The following is a 17,330-nucleotide window of genomic DNA, read 5'->3' on the forward strand; positions in this document are numbered from 1 at the left end:
CAGCCGGAAGTCCCGCCCCTAAGCGCGAGATGATTGGACATCTCGGGGCCGAGCACCCGGCCTAGGGACGCTCCGCTGCGGCCTAGCGGGGCAGCGCCGCACCGCCACCACCTGCGGGGGCGAACGTGGTGACGTACGTGGTGACGTACGTGGTGACGCACAACGTGACGCGAAGCAGCGGCCGCGTGGGAGCCGGGGCGGCCCCCGGTCAGGGGCGGAGCTTCGTTCCCGCCCGCCCCTTCAACCGCCCGCCGCTCTTGGGTCGCGTCTGTTCGGAGTCGCCGCCGTTGCCGCAGTTGTCGCCGCCTGTTCGGGCTCCGAGCGGCCCGAGGTGAGGCTGGGCCAGGCATGGGCCTGATCTTCGCCAAGCTGTGGAGTCTCTTTGGGAACCAAGGTAGGCGGTGTTGCTGGGCTGCCTGCGGGAGGCGCGGCGGGGCTGAGGAGGCGAGGGGCTGCGGGGGGTGAGGTGTGGGATTTCTCCTCCGGAGGGTTTCCCTTGGGGGCACGTCCGGGCACAGTTCGGTTATCGCTGTGTGTAGTGCCCTGGGCGCTGGCTTTGCGAGCCGCTTTGTTGCTCGGTCAGTTCCTCGCAGTCCCGTTCTCCCTGTGCTGCTCGCAGCACTTTGTTCCCCGCAGACAGCGGGGCCTGCAGGGCGCCTCGAGCCGCGCGGTGGGGCCGGCCGTGGCCTCCTGCTGTCTGCTCTAACAGGGATAGTGGCCGCGGCTATAGTGGGCCATAGAGGCCACGCTGGTTGTCTGCAGCCCCTCGTTCCGTTTCCAAGCTGGAGTCTGTTGCCGAAATCGCGGTGTTTTTATCTTTAGATCGAGGCAAAAAACAAAACAAAAAGCAACAAACTTGTGTTGGGTCCTTTGAGGTGAAGTTCTGTTTGTGTTTTGGCAAAAGCCGCTGGTTGAATGCGTTCAGTGACCCAAGAAAATCACTTGTCGAGCCAAGAATGGAAAGAGCATTGGGGACAGCTTTCTCCCTAATGCACCCAAATGCTTTGTGTTCTGTGCTCAGCTTTGAGGTTCAGAACTTGGAACTGTTACCGCCTTCAGTTCAGCAGTCATAAAATATAATTTATTTTAGTATCTATCCGTGTGTTTGCTTTGAAGAATCTTTCTTAGCCTTCATTTGTTAGAGAATAAAATGCTTAAGGCATTTTGTCTTCTGTGTTGTTTTTCCTTGAGGCTCTGAGTTCGGAGCAGCCAAAATGATGATGTTATTGCTCTGCTATCAGGTTTCAAAATATGTGCTCCATTTGTAAACGTATTACATTCCTCCTTTAAGATTACAACATTTTGGTTGTCAGTGTCTTCCATGTCACACTCTTTTTGCCACAGCAGTTTTCCAAGTTATGGGAGGCGGTTTCACCTGGTGTCCCTTAAATAGTCTGATCTCCATGAGTGAATGGATTGTGTGTATTGTTCTGATTCTGCAGATATTCTCAGCATGTGGGCCTACAGCATGTCTGCCAAACTGTCTTCTAATAGCACAGGAGCAGGAAGAGGTTCCAAGCCATTTATCTACCCTATCCATTAATGTTGATCCTGAGGACTTCAATTGGAGTTTTATGAATGGTTATTTTAGTTTTTTGAAAATCTTTTAACATGAACTGGAAAATCCACTCGAAAAAATTAATGTGTCCCCCCCCTCCCCAGCCCCTTAAGGTCTCCATAGTTCTGGGCTCCGCTGTACAAAAAAGACAGGGATCTCTTGGAAAGAGTCCAGCGGAGGGCCACTAAAATGATGAAGGGCCTGGAGCATCTCCCCTGTGAGAAGAGACTTAGGGAACTGGGTCTGTTTAGCCTTGAGAAAAGAAGGCTGAGAGGGGACTTGATCCAGGTTTATAAATACCTGAGGTGTGGGAGCCATAGTGGTGAGGCTGATCTCTTTTCAGTAGTGCGTGGGGATAGGACTAGGGGTAATGGGATGAAAGTACAGCATAGGAAGGTCCGCACGAATGTGCGGAAGAACTTTACAGTGAGGGTGACGGAGCACTGGAACAGGCTGCCCAGGGAGGTGGTGGAGTCTCCTTCTCTGGAGATATTTAAGACCCGCCTGGACGCCTACCTGTGTGACATGGTGTAGGGAGCCTGCTTTGGCAGGGGGGTTGGACTCAATGATCTCTAGAGGTCCCTTCCAACCCCTACAATTCTGTGATTCTATGATAAAGCTCTTAAATAGTGACTTTTTTTTAATTAAACACTGTGATTTGCTGTTCCCTTCCCTCAAGGACACCACCAGGATGTGCAGAGAAACTGATTAGAAGATAACTTGGCGGCTTTTAGTATTAGTCTGCATGGTCCCCTATGATGGCAATATTTATCTTCAGGAAGGGAGTAGAAGTTGCCGCTTCATTGTTTTGGGTGCTTTCTTTGTTAGTATGTGATGACGTCCATTTCATTAGTGAGAGGGGGGGGAAAAGTCTTTGTATATTAATTCCTGAAAGGAAAACCGTTCTTAATACATTGAAATACTTTGACCATTAATATGACGATTTAAGTGGGTGAGTCACTACCACGGAATCCTTATCTTTTGGCTTTTAATTGGGGATTGGAATCTGCCTCTTGGAGATCCTTTCCAACCCCTATGATTCTGTGATTCCAGAGAGAGGCTTATGGCAGTGAGTTTTTGTCTTGTTTTGTTGTTCTCTCCATCTTCAGTCTTAATGCAACAAATGAAGAGCAAAACAAATTTATTTTTGTGATCAAAATTGAAGTTTTAACCTAGAAAACTCTCATAGGCAATATTTTTTTGGCCCATTAAGTAGGATTTTCCTCTCTAAATAGTTATTTTCTACGCAGTCATAATGATGATAATCATAATTCAGATAGAAATTATTGAGTTGGATTTGATTGCTTTTCTAGATGTTTGGCAGCTCAGAGCATTCATAACTGACCCATGAAACTGCCTGTCGACTATGGTCAAAATAATTATATTAGTAAATCAGAGGGGCTGTTCCAGAGATACAAATAGACTCAGGTGTGTGTGGAGCACAGCACCAGTTTGTCAAGACTAGCATAAATGGTGTTGATAGATTGAAGCACCAGATACTGGCAAAGTGCACACATAAACGAAGTAAGGATTTTAGCAAGTGTCATCTGGCTTCCTTCAAGTAGAGGATGGTGGAGGAAGCCTGCCAGAGTGCTATAAGATATGTAAAGGAAGTCATGGGCATTTCATTCCAGCATTAATTCTATACTGCAGGTTTGCTTTATGTAAAGGTGTCCAGCAGCTGTGCTGAAAATACCAAATCTAAAAGGTCAATCAATAACTTCTAGACAGCAGAATGCAATGAAGAATTATCAGCTGGTGAATTAATGCTGATAACTTATGTGAAGAATATATGTAAGTCGCTTCCTCAAAAGTTTTCATGTTATGATACTGAAGTATCACATACTGACATACAAAAAAGACAGGAATCTCCTGGAAGGAGTCCAGTGGAGGGACACAGCAAAAATAAGGCTCCAAGTTTTGTCCCCTGCAACCACTGCAAGTCTGGTTATATATTACTGTGTGTTCAGGTTGAACTAGCATTAGGTATATTTTAAAACAATCACTTCACATATTACATTCTTATGCAGCGATTCAGTAATCGAATAAAACAGTCTGCTAAGTAAAGTGTAGTGTGAATTAGTGGTGTAACAGTGAACTTACTGCCTTCATTTAGACGTGGTGGGGTAAAATTTGTTTGATTAACTTATTCTACCAGTGCTGTTTGTGTAACTCTTAATGAAGTTATAAAGAAAAAGCAGAAGTGAATGTGAACAGCCCTAATAAAGGCGGCTCCTTTCCCAGGACCTTTTTGTGGATTTATGGCTGATGCAGTTCTTCAAGAAGTGCACAAGTCTGTATGTTAGTTGATTTGAATGACAGCTGTTGAGAATGCTGTTTGAATGAGTGCTGTAGTTGTTAAATAAGTAAGGAAAAACTGCCATAGGAAAAATAATGGCTCAAAATCAAGGTGGTAAAACTTCTGTAACTCCACAGGTTACTTCATCTAGGCTTGATGCCAGTCTCCAGACTGGATTAGCAAAGACCATTATCTGAAAAAAAAACAAATAGATTTTGATTCTGGTGACTGTTGAAGGTTGTTCACAGTTTTGTTTTCTTCACTTATGTTTTAATAAGTCTGGAAATAGAAGTCGTATTAACAGTTGTGTTGCGCAGAAGATACTAAGGAAGCTCTTAGAAATGTGTCTTGTATTGGGAAGTCTTTGAAGTGTAGTACAGTTTTGTTCCTTGTGCCTTCTCTTTCACAAGCTTCTGTCTACCTTCTGTCTTGAGCTTCGGAGCTTCCAACATTGTTTTTCTTATCAACTGGATGTGTTGTTTTTGTTTCACAGCCTGATAACTATCAGTATTATAACTATCAGTATTCTTTCCCTCACTGATTTCTTCCTTTAGATATATTGGAATAAAAGATTCTTGACCATCCTTAAAGAAATTAGGGCTTTGCTTTTGTTGTTTTATTTCCTTGTTTTTCAAATTAGGAAGATCCAAAACTGTGATAACTCAGTCTTTGGATTTGGGTCTCTCAATGAAACCCTTTTACGGAAGAATATTTAAGAATATATTAAAGAATATTTATCAGTAATATTTTGAAGCAAAGAACATTCTGTGTCATTTTTGTTCCTGGTATCTGCAGAATCATCCCCACTTTTGTGTCACGTTGTAATAAATTAGTCTCATGGCAGTTTGTTTTTTTAGCAGTATTACATATGTTTATTTTTTTAAACAAGCACCCAGGTTGATATAACAGAATTCTTTAGGTCCTTTTAAGCAGTAGTCAAGTAGTATTTCTTCCCATGCATTTACTTACTTTTTCTATTATTATTTTTTTTTTTTCTTATTTGATTTATGAAAAATCTGCTTTGGTAACTGACTCATGAATTTTATTCCCCCATTGCCAAGACCATAGTGGACTGGGAAGATATTATGAATACAGTCCTAACTGTGTTTGAATATCAGCCAGTGTAAGGAAAAGCCCGTGTCAATCTGTAAATGCAGAATGCAGATGGAACAGAGATCACTGCCTGTGATTTACACCATAATTGACCTATTTCTTATATAAAGATTCTGTCTTCAACTCATTGCTCTTGTAAACAAGTACTTGTTTTGTTCTGTCTTTGTAGGGCAGTTCTGAAGTTCATATCTTTTTCTTTATGTATACGAGTAAAAATTCTATAACTTAACCAAACTAAATGGAAATTTGACTTTGCTGTATGTTTGTAAGGGATTTCCATTATTGTAGATGACCATTTTGAAAGCAGTAATAAAAGGTGGAAATTGCTACTTTCATCACTTAAATTTCATCCTTACATCAATTAATTAAACACTTTTGTGATTTGTTTGTGCTCATTCAGTTACTGAATAAAAAACTTCTTGACTACAGTGACATAGATAAGCTCTGCCTGTTGTCATCACCCCTTTCATTAGTGTTGAGCCATTTACCCATATTTCCATCCCCCCAAATCTCCCAGTAGTGTTGAACCATTTACCTATTGGTGGCTTTCAAAAAACAGGCATCTGGACAGTGAATATATGTATATGTATATGTATATATATATATATATTTTCCCCCTTTAAGTAGTGTGATGTTGTTCTGTCAAATGCTTCTCACGTTCATTCCTAAGCAAGGCTCTGCATGCCATTGCAAAGGCTGGAAAGAACAGATGTAATGCCGAATTAGAAATGTTTTGTTTTTCCCCCTTGAAAATAATGCAAGCAGAGAACTGCAGAATTAGAATCTATGGTCTTCCAGGCTACAGTTGAAACATGGTCATTTTTAAGCAGCAGAAGCATATTTCTGTGCTGAACTTTGATAGCCCTTCAAATATAACTGAAATTGAGAAAGAAGGCAGTCTAGCTACATTGAATGATTCATTAAGTTTGAAAGCAGAGAGACTTTCGTACTATTTGTGTGTTGAGGAAGATGGTTAATTAGTGGTGTCTCTACTTAAGTGGATAAAAAAATTACTGGATTTCAGGCCAGGAAAAGTTATTTCCTTAGGATATGTTAGCAGGATGCAGCAGAAGGGAAATTAATGCAGGGAAATAGGTAATACTTGGTGGAGTACATCTCATTAGAGAAAAAGGCTAAAAAAAATGAAGACTGTCTACAAGTTGTTTTACAAGTTTTGCTTATGATATTTATTCGTAAATTCTCTACTCTCAAGTGCTTTGCTTTTTCATCAGCAAGCAGATGAGTATCTTCAGACTTCAGATACGTATCAAAAAACCTCACATCTTAATTGGCTGTCCTGTTGTATTTGAAATTCTAAAAAGGAATAAGTACAAAGAAACAGATACGTTCTGAAGTTCTCTTTGTTTCCCCTGTGCCTGGAATAATAACGTTGCAGCACTGGGAACATCCACTGTGGTGTAAGGAGAACTTTTCATTTCAGAATTGGAGCACTGGAAATAGGGATTTATTGAAAATACAGCTTCGTCCTTTCACCATGCAAATGGTGGCAGTTCCTTAACTATTGGCTGCTGTTAGGCTTTACATCGTAGACTGTTTGCAGCCAACTTTGGATTTGTCTTACATGGATGAGTCTGCTGTTCCACAGTCATGCTGTGTTAAGCCAGCTCGTTGTAAATTCTCAATGACATCAGGTGATTTGATTTTGCTGTATTATAAATATTAATATGGATGTTTCTTTTAAGCAAATGCTTTTATTTCTATTTATCTTTCTAAAATAGATAAATTTTAAATGAAGTAACCATACAAGTAAGCATTCCTGTATGAAGGCTTCCAATGCTGATTTGTCCTTAAGCTGTACTCTCCAGAAGGTAGTTTTATTGATTCTATTTTTCTTTTCTTTTTTGTTTCCTGGAGGCTGACACTACTCTGTGTAGGCTTTTGAAGTCAGGCAAACATGCTGTTTCTTTTTTAATTGAGGAAAAGTTATTAACCTGAATTATAATTATTTCCATTAGCTCATTCTTGTCTTTCTTTCCATATACACAGAGCATAAAGTAATCATAGTGGGGCTTGATAATGCTGGAAAGACGACCATTCTTTACCAGTTGTAAGTATACAAACTATTGGTGGGCAGTATTCGGTGGTAGATGGACAGTTGGATTGAATGACCTTAGGAGTTTTTTCCAACCTTAATTATTCTATCATTCTCATTTGTTATTCCACTTACATTTTAGTATCAGTTGCTAATTTAATCATTTAAGATTCAGTTTTGCAGCCTAGTGGAATCCCTCGGGCTGTGCTAAATCACAGTTTATGTATGAATGGTATTACTTGTTCTAAACATGCTTAATTTTGGTATTGACATACAAAATGAAGGGACTGCAATGATTTAAAACTGAATTGTGAATTGATCTTTAAAATTGCATAAATAAGCATGTAATGACCTGCAAATTCCCTTGTACTTAAAGTCTATTTTTATTATTAAGTATTGAAAAAAAATATTGTGCCCAAGAAATGCAGAGAACTTGCTTTTTAAATTAATGAGAATTGTAGCCACCTGGCATGATCCATAAATGTTTCCAAAAGTTTCCTGATTGCAGTGTCTAAGACTTGTGATGGAAGATTTCCTACTAGTAGCTTTTCAGCTCTCTTGGGTCCTACCATGAACCTTTTCAGTAGCATCATTGCACTGTATTGTATCAGTCCCAAATCTTGACAGCACTACAGGAATATTTGTGATAAATCCAAAGATACTGACAGGAACCTGGTTAGTGTTTTGGTTGTGGATAAGGGGAAGTGCATAATGAATTGGCTGTCTGTATGTCTAGGTGTGAAGGCAACAAAGGATACCTTTAAATAATAAAACAAAAAAACCCTCTTCCTAAGAACTTTGCCAAAGCTTGAATGTAGAACTGAGAATTTTTCAGCTAAGAAACCAAGGGATCCTGGTGTCATTTGGTCTGAGGTCAGGTTGTGAAGCTGAATGCTCTGATTACGTTGTATTTGGATTTTTATTTTGCGCTATTGAATGTTCTTTTTATTTGCGATCTTCGGAATCATAACTACTACTCCTTATGAAACATGCATTTAATAAGAGAGCACTGTTAAATTGCAGATGCTATCTTCATTTGTTATAAGGCTTTTAACATGTTTACTTTTTATTGCTAATATCTGTAGTGTGATACAAAAACAAGACAAGAATTTTATCAACCATAGTTACCAAACTAAATTCACCTTAAACTAATCCTTCTACTTCATTACCTTAGGAATGTGAATGTATAACTTGAAAGATGCCTTTTCTTTCAACTTCTTTATTGAAGCTGGAAATGCTTCTGCAACAATTTTTTTTTGTTATTGACAAGTCTTGTGAATTTTACTGACTGGTCTTTATGATTTGCTGTTTTTTCCTTTAGCTTAATGAATGAAGTTGTTCATACTTCTCCAACCATAGGAAGCAATGTAGAAGAAATAGTGGTGAAAAACACCCATTTCTTAATGTGGGATATCGGAGGACAAGAATCATTACGGTCGTCATGGAATACCTACTATTCCAACACAGAGGTATCATAGTATCATCACATTCATCATAGTATCATAGTCTCGTGTGGGTTGGAAGGAACCTTAGAGATCATTGAGTCCAACCCCCCAGGATTCGAGCCTCTGTGTAGCAGAGCGGCACTTCTACCACTTGCACCACAGGGGGGATTCGAACCCAGGGCCTCCAGTGTTGCAACGCGGCATTCCTACCACTGCGCCACCGAGGCACACTGTGTATGAGAAGCTCCTTTGAAATACGCAAATTCAGTACATTTGTTTAAAATTATATTGTTTGAGTTTTGTTTGTTTTTTATTTTTTACTAGGAATTCTGATAGTTTTTATGAAGTTTTTAGCTGTATTGTTTTTATCCTTTTTAAGAAGGAACAAATCCCAAAACCATAACATGCTTCCGAAATGAAGCCAATTTCCTGGTAATTTAAGAATGTACTTTAAAGTAATCGTTGATCTTTGGTAGAAAATATGAAGTTAAACTATTTTTCTAGGCAAAATAATGGCATTAAAATGAAATAAAAAAATAAATTGAGGTCTTCGGTGTTTTCAAGTGGATTATAAAACAAATTATGCTATGTACTTAACTACTTTAATCCTCGCTGGATTTGTTAACCTAATTAGGTAATAATAATAAGGGATAACGAATAAAACTCCTGTCTAGGTAGCTGTATTGTAAAAGTCTATCAGCTCGTGGCTTTTATTCAGAGGAAGGGAAACTCTTTTTGTGTAGGAGTCACGAGTTACATGGTTCATAAACCATGGTTTGAAAGAACTTACCAATGGCCAGAATTTTACAAACGCAACAAGTACTTCAAATCTCTGTGGTCTTAAGGCTTGTACACTGATGTAAAGGATTCCAGACCTAATTTCTACTAAAAGTAGATATGTTTCTACTTTTAAAGTAGAATAGGCATCATTAAATGTCCGAACACTCCATCCTTCTGAAAATGATAGTGGTCTGGGTTTTTCTTGTTTTGTTTTTTTTTCTTTATAACCCTCTTTGGGTGATCCAGCTCAGATGTCCAGAAACTGTTTATCTACTGAAAGCCTGGTGATGATATTCCAATCTTCAGCTTTAGTATTTTAAATTTGCTTTTGGTTTTATCTGGTAAAAGAAAAAATAATAAAGGAAATTGAAAAGTATTCTCAGTGGAAGAGCTGGATAGAGGAGTGATGGAGGCTGTTGCATTTGTCATCTGTTGGGTTTAGAGAAGCTCTACAATTTTAATCAGACCCTCGATTCTTGATCTTCCTGCTGTTTTTTCCAAACTGTGATGCTGTTTGTGGTGCTTGGTGCACACTCCAGACAGGGCAAGTGTTGAATACTGATGAATTGTGTATGGATGCTGTTGTATAATGTATTCGAGATATTTAAGAGAGCATTACCGACTGTCACATTGTCTTCTTTTCTCCCTTTATTATAAGGCTGTGAACTAGAAAGTACAGAAAAAAGTGAGATTAAAGAGTTATTTTCACACTAATGAGAATTGCTTCCCATGGGAAATCTGGTGTATCAGGTTTAGCAATGTTTCAGGAAATGCATGGCAAGAGCAGAAAGGGTAAAATCACTGCTATTACTGTCTCTGGGTGCCTAACTGCAAGGGTGCAGAGCTGTAAGAAGCCGACTTAACAAAGTTAAGGTGTTGTGCAGTAACACAATGCAAAGGCCTACGGGTACCTAGCTTTCCGAGGTCTGCTCTACAGTTCTGAAATCTTTAAGTCATGTGAGTTAGATAATGGTGAATTGCTAAAAGCGTTTGTTTCAAAATGAAGGTTTTCTTCTTGTTGTTTGGTTCTTTTTCTGAGCATGTTTTCATTGGTAGATGTGTAGCAAGTTTGTCATCCAGATTCTAAGTGTGATTCATTATCTGTTTTTGGTGTCTATACCACTATTTTGCTTATGATGTGGGGGCTGAAAATCCAACTGGGAGATTTCACTGTAGTTCACAGAAGTAGATCTTAATGGCAGTGCTGAAATGTACAGTCAGTCTTTGTATATGATTTTAGAGCTCTAATGAAAGGCTGTAACAGTAAACCTCTTGTTCTATTTTCTGACATTCTCTGAAAGTCCATTTCTATCTCATGTAGAAAGACCTATGGTAATGGTCTCTTGAAAACATGATTTCTGTAACTTAGACATTGTACTTATATCTTATACTATTCTTTTTTCCTTAGTTCATCATTCTCGTTGTTGACAGCATTGACAGAGAGCGACTTTCTATTACAAAAGAAGAACTTTATAGAATGCTGGCTCATGAGGTAAGCTAGGGATCAGGATAGTTGTTTTGCTTTGTGAAGAACAATCTAATAGCTCTACATGCCTCCTATGTTAACGAAAATTAAATTGACAGAAAAATTGAGTTTTAATGTACATACCTGTTGGCCATGGTTTAAAAATGTATTTTAAACGTAAATAGGAAAATCATGAAGCAGCATTCTTCTAGTGTAACTGTAATGTAATTGTGATCAAGTCAGTTTTTACTTGATTAATATCAAATCACTCTTTGCATATCTTGAACTTGTATCTTGGATTTTAGTTACTTCATATTAGTGTCATTGGCTGTTATTGTTCTCTTACTTTTTTAGTTAATGGTGGAAATTAAAAAAAAATACATATATAGGCAATTCCATTTCTCTTGTTTTAATTCTATTTCTTAAAATTAAGTACCATATACAATACTACGGGAACGTTACTTTCAGTTTTCTTAGGAATTATTTTATTTGTAGCTTTATGTTATATTGGTGACTGCCTATTCCAATGTATTCCTAAACAAAGTACATAAAAACCTTCTGTGAATCACACTCAAGCTGAATTAGGGTTGTTTTAATAATTACATTTGTCTGGATAATGTGGAGCTCTGCGAAATATATGTTAATAAGACGTCATTTAGTTAACATATGGGCAAAACCAAAAGGATAGTAGAGTAACACATAAATTTATTCACTGTGCTGGAGAAAACCTCAAAATATTTTTCTCAGTAATAAGAAATTTTTTTTCTAAGTAATAAGAAATGAATTTCTAGAGCAGTAAGCCTGTTGTAACAACATGTTACGATCTAAGTGTGGCTTGAATGCAGTTCTGAGAAATTCAGTTAACAGTATAGCTTGTTAGTATATTATAACAATTGTGTGTATTTTAAATTATTTCTAGGATTTACGGAAGGCTGCAGTTCTCATCTTTGCAAACAAGCAGGACATGAAAGGTTGCATGACAGCTGCTGAGATATCCGCATACCTCACCCTTAGCTCCATAAAGGATCATCCATGGCACATTCAGTCTTGTTGTGCTTTGACAGGAGAAGGGTAAATTTTTACTATTTAAGTACATATAATATATGTGACAAATGGGGTCACTGATTTTTCATCCTGATTTTTAAAGCAGTTTTGTAGTTTTGAGTACAATTGAGTATTGGCATAAAATTCTAGCATGAAGTATTTTCTAATGTCATGGAGATGTATTGTAAAGTGATAGGCAACTTTCACTAATGGGATGAGCTAGTAAGAACTGACTTGTTTTAGTTGAATCTTTGGATTGCGTTGTCTCGTTCTGAGAGCTAACTCTTTCTTCCTACCAGTTTTGCCAAGGTCAGTTTTGAGTTCTTAATGTACAGTGCTAGATCTTTGAACAAGCTGCCATTCAGGATAAAAGAAATTCTTGAGCATCAGTTTTGAAACAGTGGTCATCCATACTTCTTTCTTACGAAAAATAATAAATAAAAATGAATAGCTAGAATTTCTAGACAGTGACAGAAGTGGTGCCAACTCATTTTTAAAAAATCCCAAGAATTAGTTTGCTGACTTGAATTCTCCTTGGAATCTGGGAGAAATCTAACCTAGGGATGCATCTAGAAGTGCAAATTGAGTTGGGAGACAGGTTAGAGCTTGTGCAATCCTGATGTTAAGTAAAAACATACTTACAGTTTTGTATGGGGTTGTGGAATTCTTGATACACTGCCTTTTCTTGAATGAACTTTGTCTGACAAAGCTTTGTCTTTTACACTTAGTCTGAAAAGTCTATAGTGTTCAAATAGGCAGCTTCTCATTATATGGTTCCATATTTCTACGTAAGTTAAGAGTAGCATCTTTTAGCTGTAGAAAAAAATAACTGAAACACTGATATGCTTCAATGTGTGCTCAATCAACGTCTTATTGTGAAAGCCTTGGTAGACTTAATTTACTCAGATCATATTTCCAATTTGAGCTGATTTTTTCTTTTTTTTAGTAGGGTATTTTAAAAGCACTTCTAAGATGGAAGTTTTGGAACAAAACTTGTACCAAATAGTGTATATATACATTTATTTATTTATTTTTGTCTTTCAGGTTATGCCAAGGCTTGGAATGGATGACCTCCCGTATTGGAGTGAGATAGTTGTTTAGTTTTTTCAAAGGAAGAGACTTCTATTTATCCTGTGAACATGTACATTTTTCTGTACTTCTGGCTGCTGAGCCAGTGACCATGTTTAATTTATATCAACCAATCTGTAAGCTGTACTTGAATCAAGTGCAGTTGAACTGAAACACAAAGTATTTTCTTAACATTTTTTAATACACTAATCTTCAGCTTGATGGACATATGTGAATCTGTTTTTAAACATTTAAATTCCTCTGACTACGTATTCTAACTTTTTCAATGATAGCTTTTTAAAATCTGTTTTGTCATTGCCAATATTTCATACTACTTCTTTTTAAAAAGTTTATATAACTTACTAACATAAATCTAGATATTTTGTTTAATAATGGCAAAAGTAGGCAGTAGGTTGATGTTACTTTGGCACAGTTTTTAATCTCCGAAGTTGGGCTTCTTGGAACATCAGCGGACTTCTACCCAGCACAGTAGTTAGTAGTTATTAATGCTGAAGGAGTTAGTTATAGTTAATATTAAGGTAGCTTTTAACTTGGTATGTAATTTAATTTCTGCCTTAAAAGAAATCTATTATTCTCATTTTGTCTGATAAGTAGTTGTAGATTATGATTCTTTTTTGTTTACCTGAAAATGGATCTTTGCACAGTGAATAACAGTTTTCTTATTAAGTGTTGGTTTATTCATTTAGACCTTGAAAACTTTTTTTTAAGAGTAAACCCTTTGATGTTTGGAACCATAGCAGTCAGTTTTATGTGTAGACTTGCTGTAATCTGTTAACATTTTAAATACTGTACATACATGAGCCTTACCTTTTGGTGAGAGAGGTGTTTTCTGAATGAATGTATAATCAAAAGGGAAGCCAGATTTATAAACAGAACAAAATCATGGTGCTGTATCTGTGGACTTCACAATGAAGCTAATCTTGACCTTTATGTAAATGTTTTCAGTTTTCATTGCACAGAAAATATATTGCCTTATTTTTTTTATTCTTATTTGCAGGATGGGAGAACGAATTCTATACTTTGTGAAACTTAGGAACTGGAAGTTTAAAAAGTAGAGAGCTTCCAATTAAAAAACAGGTGGCTTAGTAACTCTTAATTCAACTTGAAGGTGATAGAATTAGATCTGTAAGGAGAATCTGAAACAACAGAGTAAACTAATTGAGCACGTTAGGTACAAACAAAGCCCAAACCCAGAGGGGAGAAAAAGAAAAGAATGAAACTGGGCTCTCAATTACTGGTGGAATCCCACTAGCAATGAGATGCATAATCTGCATAAATGCTTGGCAGGCTTCCAAAGGAGATGTTTTATACTTGTGCATGCCTGAACACTACTTGGATCCTGGTCATTAGAAACATTTTGCTAATTGGCTGGAGTTATTTATTGATAAAATGGTTGTGATAAACCTGGTTTTGATAATTCAAGCACAATAAGTTGTTGGGTCTTTTTTTTTTAAAAAGAAAAATTAAGTTTTGTAAATTTTTAATTTGGTTCCAATTATATTTGAACAAACCCTTATGAAATTTTAAAAATATTGTCAAATACATTGTGCTAAAAGGAGACTGCGAATATGTCTGGAATTAGTGATTGGTTGAACAAAGTTATATATTAATGCTGGCTAGCGAAAATCACATTCGGCATAAAGACTGTGTTGACTGTCAAGTCAAAACGCTCAGAAAAAAACATAGATTATACTTAAAAATAGAAGGCAAGTTAAAGATCCAGCGCTGAAGCTGCTTGCTGTGAAGTTCATGCTAACATCTGTTCAAATGCATGAAAGTAAGTTTTGTTCTCAAAGTATAAATGAAAAAAAAAAATAAACGTTACAGTGAATGGTTTCTTGTTTGGTGACTTGATTTCCATTTGTAATTTAAATTTATTTTCAGTTTTATTTGTATGGTTTAGGATGTAATCCTGTGTATTTAGCTCTTGCATGGCTGGTTCTTTTTTTTTAAAATCAGAATTTAATTTTAAAAAGTTTAAATCCCTTATCACTTCTTAAAGACCTTTGAATACCTTTGCAGAAAAAGTAGTTCTTGGCAGTAGCGATGATTATTTTACCAGCTTTCTTAGTTTATTACAACAGTTTTCCACTTATGATATCCACTTGTCAACAGTATTGCGGCTTTTTGATGTGGAATTTTTGAGTTGGTATTACTTTCGGAGCCTTTTAACAGATAAGTGGTTCAACTAAAATCAATTTTAAAGTGGAGTGCTTTAGAATATTGCAGCTTTCTGAGCACTGAGACTTTTTTTCCAAAACTTTGTTGATGCTAATAAGGCTAATATTATTCAAGACTGTGTTAGGCAAAGTATCACCGGTAGCACTGACAGACGTTGCCCAGAAAGTTGGTAAGAGTCTTTGTTCTTGGAGATCTTCAAAAGCCGTGTGGATGTGGTCCTAGCTTCCTGCTCCAAGTGATTCTCCAGGTGGCAGCAGGAAGTTGGGTTGCATGTCCTGCAGAGATCCTTTCCATCCTTTCCAGCCTCAACCATTCTGGGATTCTGTGGAAAAACTGCATACATTTGTTAAGCTATGTGTAGATAGTAAATAAGCTTTACAGGAAGTTTTATATTTCCCTTTTTGTACCATTTGGGATGCTTATTGGTCTTCTGTGGCTGAAGATGAAACAGTTTTTTTCTGTTCTTTACTGTATCGTTCACTGTCACTGCAGATTGCAAGCATGTCTTTCTATTATAATTCATGTATGTAATTGTTTTTAAATTACACTATTTTTGTAAACAAACTGTTCACTGTTAAACACACAACTTAGATTTCTTTCTATTTTAAAACAAAAATTTCATAGTCAAACTGCGGATTCCAGTTATGGTCTGTGTTCATTGCCTCTGGTCCTACCACTGGGTACCACTGACAGGACTGGCTCCATCCTCTTTGCACATATACTTGTATTTTTCCATGTCAACAAGGTTTTATCTAAGCCTCCTCTGGGCTGAATAGTCCCAGCTCTTTCAGTGTCTCCTCACAGGAGAGATGTTCCAGTCACTTGACCTTCTTCATGTCTCTACATAGGACTCTGTCCATTATGTCTGGGTCTGTCCAATCTGAACTAAATTTGTTTTCAGAAAACTGCTGCTGGAGCTTGAGTCATCTTTCATAGGCACAAGTTCTCCTTTGACAGAATGTGACTTCTTCATGTTTACTAAATGTATTAATTTAAAAGGTCCTAAATGTATATTATTTCCTGAAGCGTAGGCTATCTAGCTAAACAAGCACTCAATATCTTTGTGTTATGCTGCCATAACTGGGCTTGCACAGTGCCTTCATGCAGTTGTGATCCCTGTTAAAGTTTCATTCTCAGTCTTTTCATCCAAATAGTTTATTTTTTGAAACTTCCTGCTGAAGTGATCCAGAGCTTCGATATTCTCAAAATAGTCTTGTATTTCCCCCTGCAGTTTAAACCGCATGTGGTGATGGGAAGAGAACACGGCTTGAGCTATGGAAAAAAAAGTTTAGCAAAATAAAATGAAGGGTTGTTCTGTAATTTTGTAAGGGGAGCGTTTTGTCTTCCATCCTTTCCTTGGGCAGGATCAGGGTCAGCATCTATTGCAAATGCAGATGGTTTACTGGACATCTTGGTTGGGCACCTGCTTCCTTTTATCCCAGAAAAGAAGTTCCAGCTTTGATCCCGAAAAGTCTCACATCGGTTCAGCTATGGGAATGTGGGTCCATGTTTGTTTTATTGAAGGGTGTTTGTTTTAATGTTCCTTTTCAAAGTCAAGAAAACAAATTCAAATGGAAGAGCAGAAAAAAGGGCTTGCTTGGTTTACTGTGTGTGCATTTGTGTGACCGTGCTTAGCATTTTGTTGCTTTTACTCTTTCCTGTTAAATTCATTTGATCATCTTTTGATGTTGAACATCTGTATATTTCGCTTTTGCTAAGGTAGTCACATAGTCTGCACAGGTTGTGGGGAGCGGGGCTTCCAAGGTTCTGCCCTGCTTGCTGTGCATGAAGGATGAGGATCTGAAGAAGTTAGTGCTTCGTATGGATGGTGGATTGGGAAGAAAGTTTTGGCACTGAGCAGAGTATTTTTAACATCAGATGCAGTACAGGGATGTTTTCTCTAACTTTCTCAGTCTCTGGGACCACAGATATCTCGATCCTGTATTTCTCTATGTATTTGCTGTTGATAATTATACACAGTTTATAGTGGCATGCGTGGTATTCTCAATGTAACCAGGAAAATCAAAAAGCTTCTCATACAGTCAAGTAACTCTAAGTATGTGTATGTGTGTTAAAATGAGGCTTAAATTATCACCTGAATATTTTTGTTTCATGTTTAACAGAAAATTACTGCAGGAATGTTTATAATTATCTCAGTTATGCTGGATTGGGCTGTGTATCTGCGTCTGTGTACCTGCCAAGCCAATCTGCCGATCCTCTACTTGCACATCAGTGTGAGTCCCCTAGATGGCAGGAGAGGATCGGTGTAACCACGTCAAACCCTCACTAGTTTGTGCGCTTCA

The 17,330-nt window shown here is 37.6% G+C and overlaps 1 protein-coding gene across 2 annotated transcripts; it reads left to right on the forward strand.

Moving 5' to 3' along the window:
• The first annotated feature begins 224 nt into the window (after positions 1-224).
• Positions 225-14,682, forward strand: ARL5B (ARF like GTPase 5B). Of its 2 annotated transcripts, XM_015853461.3 has the most exons (6): positions 225-394; positions 6,978-7,038; positions 8,345-8,492; positions 10,657-10,740; positions 11,633-11,784; positions 12,802-14,682. In XM_015853461.3, the coding sequence occupies exons 1-6, from the start codon at positions 349-351 to the stop codon at positions 12,848-12,850; spliced, it is 540 nt and encodes a 179-aa protein (XP_015708947.1). In that variant the 5' UTR covers positions 225-348; the 3' UTR covers positions 12,851-14,682. The 2 variants fall into 2 exon arrangements, with proteins under 2 accessions (XP_015708947.1, XP_085394812.1); XM_085538686.1 differs by lacking the exon at positions 6,978-7,038.
• Positions 14,683-17,330: the final 2,648 nt, after the last annotated feature.

This window comes from Coturnix japonica, chromosome 2 (genome assembly GCF_054131305.1).
Source record: "Coturnix japonica strain WE chromosome 2, WE-NBRP24, whole genome shotgun sequence".
Taxonomy (NCBI): Eukaryota; Metazoa; Chordata; class Aves; order Galliformes; family Phasianidae; genus Coturnix; species Coturnix japonica.